The sequence below is a fragment of the Trichechus manatus genome, unplaced genomic scaffold (assembly GCF_000243295.1).
Source record: "Trichechus manatus latirostris isolate Lorelei unplaced genomic scaffold, TriManLat1.0 scaffold00194, whole genome shotgun sequence".
Classification (NCBI taxonomy): domain Eukaryota; kingdom Metazoa; phylum Chordata; class Mammalia; order Sirenia; family Trichechidae; genus Trichechus; species Trichechus manatus.
Window position 1 is genome coordinate 3,229,600 of NW_004444130.1, and position 15,239 is coordinate 3,244,838.

A 15,239-nucleotide genomic window follows, 5' to 3' on the forward strand; every position below is an offset into this window, starting at 1 on the left:
GAATCCTGGGTCCAGACTCAGAGAACAGAGATGAGGCAAGCCTGGAGGGGCTGTGGGGACTTGGCCCCAGGCAGCAAGGCAAAAGCTGAAGGCTATGCCTTGCTGGGCCTGCTCTCCACACAGGGCAGGGCCTGTGCACAAACCCCGGCCTGCCCAGGCCACAGCCTGCCCTGACAGCACAGGGAGGGAGGGCACAATGACCCAGAGCAATGGCCCCCTCTGGGTCTCCTCCCTTCAACTTGGAGGCCAAGTCCTTGTGTAATTCAAACTAAAACATTTTGGAAGTGTTGCAGCTGAAATGATGAACTTCCAAGAGCAAAGTTCTAGATAGGCCACTCACAGCCCTCACCACTAATCCCCGTAAACCACCATTTCCATTCAGCAGTCCCAAGGATACAGCTCCTTTCCCACCCACGGGCCCTCTCTGTCTCTCACACCTCTCAGGAGGCTGCTTTCCTTTTTTTTTTTTTTTATTTTATTTAAATGTAGACTATTAGTCAAATGACTGGAAAATCAATAATGAAAAATAGTTCTTTAGGGTTTTCTCCTGGTGGAGAGAAGAAACACACCAAGCTGCATTTTCCCTGTCAGGGGACATGGCACAGGGCTAGGGTCATCCCAGGGTTCACACAAGGTCCTGTGGACTGAGGGACCTGCCACACCCCTGGCCCGGCCCTGTGTATGCAGCTACCTGGGTTCTCACTGTCAGGGCAACAGCACTCGGGGTAAACCACCAGCCTTGCTCCTGGGCTCAGCTCCTCTGAGTAGGTACTGTCCTACACCTTACCCTGTCATAAATATGTACACATCCCTGGGCAGTCGGGGGCACTGGGCCCAAGCAGAGCTGGGGCTGCCTGTCCCCAGCCTGCAGCATAGCAACTCTCAGGATGATGACTAGAGTAGCTCGGACCACTGCTGCCCTTCCCCTGCCACCCTCTCGTCATCTGTTCTCAGGCAGCTGCCAACTGGCCCAGAACCCGGCGGAACTGTTGGGTGCTGTGGCCCAGCTCCTTGACCCTGTCCACCATATCTTGGGCGGCAGCGGGTGACGGGTACTGCAGGGCAGCAGCCTTGGTGGTGGCCACAATGCCGCGCAGGAGGTCGCACAGCAGGTTGCTGTAGTGGGTCACCTGGCTACGCACATCGGCTGCCTTGGCCTGCCGAGAAAGCGTGTCCCCAATGAACACCAGCTTGTGGGCACTGAGGATGACAAACTTGCTGTGTGCCACAAAGATCCTGGGTGGCTGGTTGGTGGCCACGGCGGTGAAGAAGGCATCGACTGCATTGGTCAGCGTGGTCAGGTTCGCCTCGCACTGCTCCAGGTAGAAGAGCAGCAGCTGCCGGTCTGAGGGCCCTAGGCCGCCCGTCCGCCCCGGGACCAGGGGCTGGGTGGGTGTCCAGTTGGCCAGGTCGTGGTCAATGGGCCGTGATACCTCCTGCTCCAGTCGCTCAAACTGCTTCAGCTGTGGCAGCACAGGAAAGCATGAGTGAGATTAGGCTCTCAGAAAGCAGCGTAAAAGCTACACCTAGAGAGTGTTTCCCCTGCGCAAACTGGTAAAAGTTTTTTCTAAACAAGTAATAATAGTCAACACAGCTGTGGTGAAATAGGTGCTACTGGTGGGAGTATCAACTGCTGTTAGCACTTTAGAGGCTCTTTTCTAAATTAACTTTTCACCAGTCTTAAAAGATCACGTACTGTATGATTCCATTTATATAACACTCTTGAAATGACAAAATTAGAGATTAAGAACAAATTTAGTGGTTGCTAGGAGTTAACCAGTACCACCATTTGCTATTGGGTGACCCCATGTGTGTCAGAGTAGAACTGTGCTCCGAAGGGTTTTCAATGGCTGATTTTTTTGGATGTAGATAGCCAGGCCTTTCTTCTGAAGCACCTCTGGGTGGGCTCAAACCTCCAACTTCCAGGTAGCAGCAGAGTGTGTTAACCACTTGCACCACCCAGGGAATAGATATTAATATCCTGGTTTTGATATTGTACTACAGGTACATAAGATGTAGCCACTGGGGAGACTGGGTGAAGGGTACACAGGACATCCCTGAACAATCTTTACAATTTCCTGTGAATCTGTAAATATTCCAAAATGAAAAGTTAAAAAAAACAAAAACTTAGTTCAAAAGTAACTTAAAAGCAACATGGACATCATAAAAAAGATTCATATATACCACAGCAGAAAAAAGAAAAATCATTTGTAACCTCATGCACCTGGAAATAACATCTGTTAAAATTCTGGTAAATTATCTTTTAGAACTACGTACTAAAGTATTTCCAGATGAAATGATATAATGTCTTAATTTGCTTCAGAATAATTGATAAGGGGGGGTGGTTAGATGAAACAGGACTGCCTATTGTACTGATAATGGCTGAAGCTGGATGAGAGGTAACTGGGGGGTCATTTCACTATTTTCTCCTGTTTTATAAATGTATGAAAATTTCCATAATAAAAATTTCCAACAAAGGGAAAAATAAGGCATGTGGTGTTTATAAAATATTCAGAAAATAAACTCAGACACAAAAAATTTGATGAACATTCTTCAAGACATTTTCTTTAAGTATGAGCACTCCCATTTCCTTTTTACTTAGCAAAATGAAAACACACTACACCTTTTCCTCACTTATCGACTATCTCGTTATCCAACGTTTTGCATTTATGACAATAGTAAAAAAAATCTACTATCCAACTGTTATGCACATTAACGACCCACAGCTGGCAGTAATGAATGCAGAGGTGTAAAGCGAGAGTAACGCTGGCTGTGATGGTTAAAGTTATGTGTCAGCTTGGCTGGGCCATGATTCTCAGTGGTTTGGCAGTTACATAATGATGTTGTCATCCTCCATTTTCACATAACACCGATTTCGCATTAACGACCTGGTCTTTGGGACCTAACCATGTTGATAAGTGAGGAGAGGGTGTATATATAATATTTTGTAGACTACTTCTATCACCTAACAATATGTCATTAATTTTTTTCATGTCAGTGAGCATCTATAAAAGCATTTGGTAAAAGGAAAAATCTCCACTAACAGCAGCCCTTGCCTAGGAGAACCTAGGGGAATGCTGTGTTCTCACCAGAGCTGGTTTGAACCAGGGGAGTGAGTGGCAGTGACCAGCCATGTCTAGCATGTCTAAACCTAGGTAGGGAAGGACTTGTTCAGGTCTACTGAAGGTGCAAGCATTGAGTCGTTAAATAGCCAAACCATCGCCCCCATGGTCCCCAACTAACACTTAAAACCTCTGACTTTTCCACTTGGACAGCTACTTGCTGTCTAATCACTGCTCCATTCCCTTGTCCAGTAAGAGAATACACTCAAAGAAAAGAAAAAAAACAACTCTGGTGGGCCTTTTTTTTTTGTCGTTCTTAACAGCTACACAATATTCTACTGTAAGAATTTACTCAAACAATATAATCAAACATTTAGGAGAGGTTTTCAGATGTTCACTTGTGTAAGTCCATTTCTCAAACAATGAAAATTTTATATACATGTATTTTTAAATTACTAACACATATTTCTTTACTGAGTGTTTCCTATGTGCCAGGCACTTTCTAAGTATTTCAGATGATTAAATTAATTTACTCATCAACCCTATGAGGTGGACAACTAACTACACTCCCCACTTCACAGCTGGGGAGATACAGCTTAGAGCATGCTTTCTTGTCCCAGTCTCAGGGCGGGCGGGGGCTCCCTTCTTCTCTGCCATCCTTCTACATGCCAGGGGGAAGGTGGGTGAGGAAAACTATATGGGTGACTTCTGTGTTTACTTTGTGCTATACTATATTCTAATTATCTCCATCATCAGAATAAAACTCCCTTGGTATTTGGAGAAAATTCTACGTAGGCAGATCAACACAGGATTATTACTGATAATAAGGAAAAATGGGTACAATGTAAACATACCACAATGGACGTTATGTGGCCTTTAAAAACAATTTATGAAGCATGTTTAATGCCATGGAAAACCACTTGAGATACAAGCAAGTGTACCTGCTCACAAAGCATCATATCAAACTCCGGAGAGATGCCCAGAGAGGAGCAGGGGCGGAACTCACCCTTTTGTACATTTTTCTGTACTCTCTAAAAGGTCTATAATGATTCTGCTGATAATAATTGAAAATAAACCAAACAAAAAGACAGAGAAGGCCCATGAGGTGAGGGGTAGCTAGCTGAGGGTGCGGGCCCTTGGAGACTAGGCTCGGCTGTGGAGGCAGGGGCAACTGGGTTCCCACTGACTGGTGAGGAGGCTGGGAGAACTGGTTGGGGGTCTCCCTAGCTGGGCCAGGGCCTCACCTGCTGCAGTTCCAGCTGGCCTTTCCCCTGCCGCACGATGCTGTCCTTCTCCAGCAGCTCCTTCTGCGTCTTCTCAAACTCCTCCTTCCCCTGGGGAAGAGACAAGAATTGGCTGAGGCAGGGCCTCCCTTTCAGAACCAGAAACCAGGCCTGGTGGGCGCAGTGAGAGTGAGCGGCCACCAGGTGGCACTGCATGCACACGCCGGTCACCAGGACTGGGTCGGGGCGCTTCCCTAAATTGCTAGTACTGGCTTCTGCCAGCCAGAAGAGGTTGGGCATCCACGCAGACGATGCACACTCCACATGGCCACGGCCAGTCCTCCCCACCCAGAGTCAAATCCAACCCCCTGCCCTCAGCCTACAAGGCCTGGCTGCCCGGGCCTGCCTCCTGTCAGCCTGGACTCTTCTCCAGGACTTTTGTTCACATGGCTGGCACCTACGTCTCTGAGCCCACTCCACCTTCCCACCACCCATGCTATAAATGATCTCTGTTTACTATGAATATCTCCCCAGGATGAAACGGGGCCACTCTGCCTGGTCACTGGAGTACTCCAGGCCCAGGAGGTGCTCAGAAGACAGTCCTGGCAGACACTGCAGGACCCAGATGAGCGGAGGAGAGGGACAGCCTTCCTGGGGCCCCCATCTAGCCTGGCAGGTCACAGTGAGGAAGGTGCAGGACTTGCCAGCCCCACCCAGTGCCTGAGCCCTGCTCTGGCCAGATCCCCTCTAGCCACAACAGTCCTGTGTGTTTAAGGGGAGAACACCAGGGTGCCCAAGATAGAGATGGCAAAGCCGGAGCCCAGAAAGGGGCAGTAGGCTGCTTCCCAAGAGGCCAGGTAGCCACCCACCTGCAGGTGGACGTAGTCATAATCTTCCATCCAGCCCCCCTCGCTGTTCTCATACTGCCCATCTGGCGAGTCCTGGGAGGTAAACTTGGGGGGTGAGGGCAGAGGCCGCGACTGGATGCTGCAGGCCTTGTCAGCAGGGTTGGGATGCAAGGGGCCACCCCCCTCAGGCCCCGGGGCAGGGGCCTTGGTCCTTCTGAAGAGCAGCGAGGCATTGCCATGCAAGAAGGAGGCTAGCTGCTTGGCGTCCTCGGGCACGGCCCGTGAGCAGGCCACCAGGCGGTCCAGGTCCTCAGGAGTGGCCCCCGAGCCTCCCCGGCCACCGTCGAGGGCCTGGCTGTGTGCCGCCAGTGTCTGGTGCACATCCTCCATCTTCTGCAGTTGCCGACTGAGCTTGGCATGCAGGGTACGGTCAGAAGTGTGGGCAGCATTGCCGACGGCACTATGGGCGAACTCCAGCAGCTCATGCACAGCCCCTTGGACGGCAGCCACAGCAGCTCGCAGGTCTTGCACGGGGGGTTCCTGAGGCTCGGAGGTGCCACGCCAGCCCCCACCCCCACCTGTGCTGCCCACCAGGTCCAGGAGGTGGGCCACAGTGGTGCTCACACTCTGCTGCAGTCGGGCCAGAGCCTCCACGGCGACCTCCAGCTCCAGTGGCTCCCGGCCTGGCACCGCCGTCTCCAGGGAAGACGCCGACTGGCTGCTTCGCGTACTGCCCGTGCTAGAGGCTGACAGGCGCTTGGCATCAGCCGGGGCCTCACGCTCAGCTGGGGGAGGGACTGCATACACACCGTCGTCAGCTACAGTGCCGTCGGCCACCTCGGGTGGGAGTACCCTCTCACGGGGCACATCATAGAGAATGCCAGGACCAGGCCGCCGCAGGCCGGGAGGCACGTCATAGAGGTCAGGAGCAGGCGGGGGCACATCGTACACATCCTCGGCAGGTGGCGGGTCCGGAGGGGGTGCAGTAAGAACCAGTGGGTGGCGGGTTGGGTCAAAGGGTTTGGCCTTGGCGAAAGCAGGGGGCACGTCGTACGTCTCCTCGCGCAGCAGTGCACCATCAGGCACATCCTTGCTCACCGACGGAGGAACATCGTACACCTAGGGGGCCAAGCGGTGGTCATGGCTGCATGCCTATCTGCCCACCCCAGAGCTTAAGGGCGGGACCCAGCCACACAGACACAGCCTGGTACACAAACTCGTCATGGTTCCTATCCACAACGGATAAGAGCCAGATGACTTGGGGTCAAGATCCTGGCTTCACTGCTTATGAGCTGTGTGATCTAAGGCAAGTGACTTTACTTCTCTGTGCCTGTTTGCTCATTTATAAGATGGTGATTAACTCCTTCACAAATTTGTTGCAAGGATTAAATAAACTAACTCACGTAACTGGGCAACTGTAAGCAGTGAGAGTTTAGCTACCTATCTTCACCACCACAACCATCACTATCATCACCACCACGACTGTTCATCATCACCACCATCGCTTATGGAACTTCAACTCTGGCAGGTACTCAACTAAGCTATTTGTGTGTTATATTACATCCAGGGTAACCTTGCCCCAGTTTGCCCAGGACAATCCTGGTTTGTGTCAGTTGCCCCCACATATTAGTCATGCCCCTTTCACTCCATATCATCCTAGTTTGTATGATAAATACTGTGGTCACCTTCCTGATATATCCTGTGTGATCCTCTCAACAACCTGCTGAAGGTCCTAAAATGGCCCATTTTAATGATAAAGAAACTAAGGCTCAGAAGTGAGTTCAATTTCCACACCTGTGACAGAGCAAGTAAGGGCAGAGCCAGGGTCTGCAGTCAGGTTTCTTTATGCCCCCAGCCCTGCAGAGACATCAGTCCCCAGTCCTGTGCATACACCCAGTCACAAACTGGAAACACGCACACATACTCCAGGGCCCAGGGCCTGGGGGAGGAGGGGTACCCAGCAGTCAGCTGCTCACCAAGTGGTGGCTGGGTGGTAGCAGGCCCTTCTCCACGCTGGGGGGCACGTCATACACATCCAGTGATGGGTCCCGGCCATTGGGGCCCTTGACGGCCATGGGGGGCGTGTCATACACCTGGAGGCAGAAAACGTTCAGTGATACAGGTACCAAGGCTGTTGGGGTGGGATGAGAAGAGTGAAACCCCACAGCACCCAGCCTAGGACCCCGAGCTATGGAAGCTGGTCCACCAGCCCTGGCCAGGGCTAGAAAGGTCAGCTCCCTGAGCAAGGGCCAGCAGAAGCTCTGGCGGGCCATCCTGCACCTCCCCACTCCGACCACCTACCTCCTGGCCATACTGGCTGGGAAGCAGCCCTCGCACAGGGGGCACGTCATAGATGTCCTGGGGCCCTGGGGCCAGCAAGTGGCGCGGGATGTCGTACTCGTCCTGCTCTGGCTGGGAGGGCTCATACACATAGCCCTGCCCCACACGGGTGGGCACCACCACCTGGGGGTACAGACAAACCGACCATCACCACCTACCTTTGAATGGCCCCTGACCACATGCAAGGCCTCAGGGAGACCCCTCACCCCTGGAAGTCATCTGCTTCTAAGATGGACGAGGCACACAAAGGTGGCAGGGAGGGACTCTATGAGCTGGGTAACAAGGACGGGTTCACAGAGGAAGATGGGATGTGGACTGACAGGAAGGAGGACCAGCAGGGTGAGAGGCCGAGGCCTTGACTTTGGCAGCTCCCTCCTAGGAAGGCCTGCCGGCAATAGACAACCTGACCACAGGGCCCAGCAGCTGCCTTCGCACTCTGGGGACAGAGAGAGGTGCAGGTGCCCAACTGGACCCTGAGGAGCCTACCCTGTCCCTGAAGGTGGCCTGAAGGAGATCTCGACAGTCAGGGCCTGCAACACCCCCACACCCACACAGGGGCTGCTGAACTGGATGGGATGCACCCCAAGGACCCCCAAGACCTTGGGGCTAGTGCTTGGACAGATGGAGGACGGGTGTGGGGTGTCACAACTAGAAGACCCCTGCCTCCTGTCCCTGCACCTACACAGCCACCTTAGGGCAGGCCGAAAGATAAGGCCATAGTGGTGCACTGCTGGTCTAAAGGAGCCAGCCCCCTCCTCATCCCTCCCTGGGTGTTCTTACCCTGGCCTGGCTTCATTGGTGAAGCCCTGGTGCCATGCAGCAGGTGTGAGCGTGGTTGGTGGTGCCTGCTCTGGGGTGCTCACAGCCCCCCAAGAGGTTCAGAGAGCCCCGCCCAGGACCACGCTGCCCCTCACAGTGGTACCCAGCCTGGAAGGGGTGCGGTCATGCTCGGCAGCCCCCTTCTCTGTGGGCATCCCTGCAGGCAGCCCTCTTCCCTGCAGGCATCATTACCCAGTGGGGAGAGGGAGACCAGAGGACTTTCTAGCAGCTCAGGGCATGCCTCCCCCACACAGTTCCCTGTTCAGCTCTCCTCAGAAAGAAGGGCCTTTTGTTCCCTAATCAAAGAGGACAGGACATCTGGGGCAGGGTTGACTTGAGCCCTCCCCAAAAACATCCCGCAGGGCACCGATCGCAGCCAGCTCTGCACGCTGTGAGGGTGTAGGCTGCCTATGCCCACGTGGGGCACCCCAAGAGCAGCAGCAGAATTGCCTTCCCTCCCCCGAAGCATGGGCAGCAGCACTTTCCTGAGGCTTGGCAGAGCTCCTGCTGACACATGCCTTACCCCTCCCGCAGCACACCTCAGGGCAGCACAGGGCCAGGGTGACACTGGGCCCCCGCAGCCTCTGGTAGGGAAACCAGGCAGGGGCTCCATTATGGGACCTCAGCAGCTCAGGGAGCAGCCTCCAGCTGGGTCTTCCTGCCCACCACACCCCACCCCCAGTGTCTGCGAGGCAAGCCTGCCGCTGCCTCTCCAGACTCATCTCCCTCCTAGCGCCCCAGACTTGAGTCTCCTCCAGAGCTATTTTTAGACGCTAGAACTTGCCAACAGCGGGGCGGCAGCGGGGATTGGCGGGACGTGGCAGGTTGGCGGGGCCTTGAGGCAAGGCCTGAGGCTTTGTCTCCAGACCCAGCTAGCTTCCCTTAAGACAAGTGGGGGACTGAGCCCCAAGGGTCAGGCAGAGCACCCTGATGCCAGCAGCAGGTCAGCCAGGACCCAGCCCCAGGAAGGGGGTGCTAACCCTCCCAACCATGTCTGTGAGTAGCCAGATGGGGCCGGGAGAGGGCAAGGAGCTGGGCCCCTGGCCTGGTCAGACGGCTGATTGAGACAGGTGACAGCAAGCAGCCGCACTTGCCAACAAATGTCTTTCGGTTAAAAAAAAAAAAAGTAAGCCAGCCACTGACAGGGAAAAGCTGGACAGGGAAGCAACTCTCCTGAGAGCTGCTAAGCCTGCTAATCCCAGGCCACCCTGCTCTGCACCTGTGGCCCCATTAGCAGGACCTAAAGGCCAGAGTGGTGGTTGCAGTGGGAAGAGGGAACAGGTCAGAGACACAGACCCCAACACAAGACCCCACCCCCTCACGCAACACAGACACACTGAGACAGAGGCAACATACACAACACTAGGCATGAGACACACCACCATGCACACGCAAAGACCACAGACACACACACACAGACCCCAGGCAGGCAGGGACCCAGCAGGGCCAGGGCCTGCTCTCTCCCTCTGCCTCCCCCATCAGGTCTGCAAGAAAAACACTGCAGCCTCAAGGGAGTGAGAAGTGAAGCTAAAGATTCCCAAGATCCCACCAGGACAGGGCAGGGCCCAGAGAGGGAAGGGGGTGGAGGCAGCAGTGGGGGCTTCCTGGACCTGCCAGCTCGCAGCTGCATTTTGTCCTGGGGACCCTGACCTGCCTCTAGGCTGCCCAGCTGCTGGTCCCCCACTCTGCAAAATGGACATTGCCCACAGGACCCAGCCCTACTCTGAAGCTGGACCCTCAGAGTCAGACCTCGCTAGGGCACACCCCACCTCACCACCTGGAAGCCTTGGGAAACTGGGATAACAGCAGCTCTGGACGCACAGGAGCACCGTGGGAGTCCACCATGGCCATCTAATCTAATGTGAAATCATACCTGACCCAGCTAATGGCCAGTGCTCTGTGAACAGGCACCGGAGGAGTCTGGAATGGGCCCTGTGCCCCCCCATAACTGGAGCACACCTCCCCTTCCCAAGCTCCCTGGGTGACTTCCAGCCAAGGGCAGAGCCTGGCACACAGGAAGCTGGGGAGGAGAGAAGCTTCCCAGGGTGAACAGGGTGAAACTCGGGAGGGACAGAGCCTAGCACACACTGTGTGGTCTCCCCTACTCCCTGGCACAGCTGCAACCCCTGACCCAAAAGCACCCCCAAGAGTGACCTCACAAAAACGGCTCCCCCTCTGGGTGTCCCACCTGCACATGAGGGGCCTCCACCCCAGCCCAAGAGTCTTAGAGTCACTGGTGAGGCCCTGAGCCCTTTCCCTCCAGCCCCGCAGGCCACTCGGCACCCAGACAGACCCCACTTGGGGCTTCAAGAGCCCGACCCCTCCTGGCCACCTGGCCTTGTCACTCGCCCTCTTGGCTTCCTGGGTCCCTCCCTCGACTCAGTCCTGGAGGCAGGAGCCTCAGTTTCCCAGACATCTAAGGGGGAGGGAGTGAGTCTCTGAAGGCACAACCTGGAAGGGTGGGCAGAGGTAGACACCAAGATATTTATTGTCATGCTGCTTGTAGTAAAGATACAAGCAACCAGAAACTGCCCAGTGACCACCACCAGGGGAGGGGGCCACGCAGCAAAACTGGGGGAGGGGGGAAGTACAGTCAGGCTTAAGGAGAAGTTTTAATAACCCAGGAAAATGCTTCTGATGTCTGATGCAGAATTTACAACAGTAAAACGCAAATGTATGTGGGATAGATGAATAAACAATATGCAAGATAAAATAACGTCAAAACTTCCCACTGATTACCTCCACATCAGGGAATTTCATCTCTGGGCGTTTTTATACACTATGCATTTTCTATGACAAACAAGCACTGTTTCTGTGACCATAAAATAAAAGTAGATGTGACCAAGGCTGCCCTGGGCAGGGGCAATGAGGTTCCTAAGGGGAGGGCAACCAGGCCCTAGGACACAGGGCTGTCTGTCCCTCGTGGGCCAGCTTCCCAGCCAGGTTGGGGCTCTGGGGACAAGGCTGTGGGCAGCTCCCCCAGGGAGCCCAGTGCAGCCAGGTGTGCCCCTGATGCTGTGTGAGAGCAGGCCCCTCCTGCGGGAGGGCAACAGAACCAGCTGCCAAAACACAGGCTCAAGGCCCCAGAGACGGGGCCTGAGGATCTCGCTGCTGCTTCCTGCGCTGGATCTTGGCTCTCACTACCCTCCAGGCTGAAGTCTGCAGGGACAGCCTCACACTTGCACCAGGACAAGCTTTGTTGCAAGGAAAAGGGTGTGCCTCCCTGCAGTGTGTGCAAAGCGTGGGCCGTGTGAGTGTGTGAGTGAGGAGGGCAATGGACTATGGCCTGTCCCAAGGCTCCCTGGCCAGGCACTACTCCCAGCCGCCTTCTCACAGGACAGCTGCTCCCCCTGGCAGGGCCTGCTCCTTCCCCAAAGCTGGCGGGGGAACAGCCCTACGTTGGGGTGTCCCAGATCTGCCCACCTCTGGCCAAGTGGCTGAAGGAGCACGCGGGGCAGGAAGTAGGAGCCAGTGACCCAAGGTACCCTAGTAGCCAGGCTTGGGGCCAGAGTCCATGCAGCCCTGCCCTTGGCCTACAATGACCACTGGCCAGGTCTCCAGGGTGCTAAGCTCCTCCCTGTGGGCAGGGGCGGAGTGACACTGCCCACTGCCCTGTTGGCAAGAGCTGGGCTCCCGCCTCAGCCCTTGGCTGGCTCCAAGAGTACAGAGGCTCAGTACTGTGGGAAGACTGTCCACTGTCCACTAAGCCACTGTGTTCCCAAACAAAGGCAGCTCTAGACTAGACATGGCAAAAACACGAGGCTAAGGCCTAGGGCTCCAAAAGTAGATCCCAGCCAGGCCTGGGTTGCTTCCCCTAGGGGCCAGCTGCTGTGCTCACCACCTGGCCTCTCTCACCAGAGCCCCCTGGCCCCTCTGTGGAGTGATGTCCCCAGAAGCTGGGCTGGCCTGGCTGTCAGGGCCCCTATTGGTGGTATGGAGATGGGTCCTGGGGCCTCTTAGGTGCAGCTGTAATGGGAGATCAGGCTTGGAGGAGATGGGGAGAGTTGAGTGTGGCAACTTTATCCTCAAAGTCCGTGGGACACCTCCTCTGGGCTTCAGGAAACTCCACTCTCCACTCTTGAAGGGGCTTGGGCAAGGGAAGACACACTCCAAAGGCGAGAAAAGATTGCTCCTGACTCAGCCCAGGGCAGCTGGAAGGCCAAGCACTGTGTGTCCCTCTTCAGTCCTCCCTCCTTCCTATAGGAAGATGGACTTGGTGGGGAGGTGCAGGCTGTGTAGAACTGAGGGTGCTGGGCTCAGAGCCTGAAGTCTTGTCCCAGGCCCAGCATCTGGTTGGCAACAGCCCATGAGGGGCTGGAACCAGTCTCTCTCAGGGTGACCCTACTCTGGCAATTCCACAGGCAGCATCCTCCTCACTGTCTGGGAGCCATGACAGGCCACTCTGCAGGTACCCACTGGCCCACCCACATATCCCCAAAGTGGAGAAGGGCTGGGAGCCTATGGAGCCAGGGTGGCCAGAAGGTGTGCTCAACCCCCATCCAAGGTGGCTGACACAGAAACCCAGATGACTTCCAGGAAGCCCCGAGCTCATGGGGCTGACCCCCCCGCCACGGGCCCCTCGGCCTGCATGACCACCAGGACTAGCAACTAGGGTCCCCTAAGAGCCTGTGTCCCTTCTTTTTTATGATGGCATCCCTATTAATGAGGCCTGTGGCTACTGGAAATACAGGCTCCATTTCTCAGATTCCCTTGCAGCTAGGTGGGCCATGGACTTAAATTCTGGTCAATGGGATGGAAGAGGCATCATACGTAACTCCCTGGAAGCATCTTTAAAGAAAGGGTGCATCCTCCTTCATCCCTTCCTCCTTTTCCTGTTGGCCAGAAGGCAGCCATTCTGGACCATGAGGATGGCAGGTGCCATGTCAATCCTAGATCGCTCACCTCCAAACTTGATTTCCTGGCTGAACTGATACACCGCTCTCCATACTTGATTTCTCTCCATCAAGTACCTCTCTAATACTCCCTCATATTGAGCCCTCCCTTTCCTGGGCTCCCTGTCCCAGCCTTGGTCCCTCTATGTCCTGCTGCATCCTCCACTCTGAGGTCAGAATGATTTTACTGAGATACGGAATTGGGCAGATCACTCCCATGCAAAACCCTCCGCGCTCTGGACAGATCTGCTCTTTGCTGGGCTGCCAGGTGCCTTGGGGATCTGCCCCTCGCCTGCTGCTCTGGCTTCACCTGCCAAGCCCAGCCTAGCCACCCAGAAAGTACCACACTTCTCCATGTCCATGCCAGGCAACCCTACCTTCGCTGGTGGCTTTGTCCCCTCCCAGCTGCGCGTGTCCATGGATGGAGGAACCTGGTAGATGTCATGCCCCATTCCAGCTGAAGGGGGCACCTGGTAAATGTCCTGGGCAGGGCTGCCAGGCCCTGGGGGCACCTGGTAGAGGTCTGGGGCCGAGCTGGGAAATGGGTGATGGGGAGTTTGCTTTGAGAACGTGGACGTCTGCTTGGCCGGGGGTGACTGGAACTGTGGGCTGGGCCCAGGGGCTTGGTAGAGGCCGTGCTGAGCCTTGCCCGGGGTGGGCACCAAGTAGACACTATCGGGCGGGGGCTGGTACGTGGCGGGGAGCATGGGTGTGTACTGGGAGGCCGGGGGCACTACGGGGGCATGGAGGCCAGGCTGGGCCGGGGTGGTGGGCGGGCCAGAGCCAGCCCCCGCTGGCTTCTTGTCATACATGCCCACCAGGATCTTGAGGCGGTTCCCGGGCACGATGCCTTGGCGTCCATGCAGTGAGCAGAGCCACCAGCCATCCAGCCCCTGCGTGTCCCGCTCCAGCACCGTCATGATGTCGCCCTTGCGGAAGGAGAGCTCGTCTGGGGACTCAGCCACGTTGTCATAGAGGGCTTTGGCCAGCACATTCTGGGGAGAAAGGACACAGGCGGGGGTGAGGGCAGGAGTACTTCCCAGTGGGCTCAGTGGCACTGCCTGCTCCCATCCCACCCTGACAGGGACGTGTCCAGCTTTGGCACGGTCCCAGCACGTTTTCCCCCACCGCCCACCACTGGAAAGGCCTAGCTGATCCTGGAGTTTTTCTCAACTGAGCCTCCCAACTGCTGTCACCACCAGCACTGCAGGGAGGACACTCAAGATGATCTTAAAAACCACTCCCCAAGTCACACACAGCCTGGGCCAGCATCAGTAGAGCGGCGGTAATGAGAATCACAGCCACTACGCTGAAAGAGAAAACACAAATGATTATCTCAAGAGATGCAAGAAAAGCAGCTGGCGAAAGTCAGTAACTTCTTAGGACAAAAATGCTGAAAAAAGAAAAAGAAGAAGAGAAGGAACTTCCTTAACTTGATAAAGTCCATCTACCAAAAAATCAATTGCTAACAGAGAAACTTCATATACCTTCCCTTTAAGGTTGAGAAGAAAACAGGGTACATACTCTCTCTGCTCCAGCTCACGCAGTCCTGCTGTCTTGGCCAGTGCAATCAGCCAAGAGGAACAAAATGAGAGAGACAGACAGAGAAAGATGAGGCCAAAACAGCCATCACTCGCAGACTAGACGATCATCTACAGAGAAAACCCAACAAACAAGAAGAAAGAATAACTGATGAGAAATGTCACAAAAAAGACATCACACATAACAACAAGAGCGGTAAGGCACCAAGAAATTAATCAAAGACTGCATTAGACCTCAGAAGAGAAAACATTTCACATCTCTCAAAGGATTCAACGGAAAACATGGTAAGTGGAAAAATGTACCATGTTCGTGGAGGGATGACTTAACTCTGTAAAAAGTCAATTCACTCAAGCTTACTTAATAAACTCATCACAATTAAATAAAAATGCCAGCAGGATTTGAGGAATTGACAAAAACGCTCCTAGAATTAAATGAAGGCATAGAGGTCCACGAATAAGCAGGTCAAACCTGGAAATGCAAAGGAAAGGGGAATTCACCTTCGCAGCTGCGAGG

General features: G+C 54.7%; 1 protein-coding gene across 1 annotated transcript; it reads right to left on the minus strand.

The window, feature by feature from the left end:
• Positions 1-722: 722 nt before the first annotated feature.
• On the minus strand, positions 723-14,119 carry BCAR1 (BCAR1 scaffold protein, Cas family member). Its single transcript, XM_004387822.3, has 6 exons — positions 13,562-14,119; positions 7,435-7,596; positions 7,110-7,226; positions 5,155-6,252; positions 4,307-4,396; positions 723-1,463 (listed from the first exon to the last, which is right to left on the minus strand). Exons 1-6 carry the CDS (start codon positions 14,102-14,104, stop codon positions 951-953), a joined length of 2,523 nt encoding a protein of 840 aa, XP_004387879.1. The 5' UTR covers positions 14,105-14,119; the 3' UTR covers positions 723-950.
• Between the last annotated feature and the right edge of the window lie 1,120 nt (positions 14,120-15,239).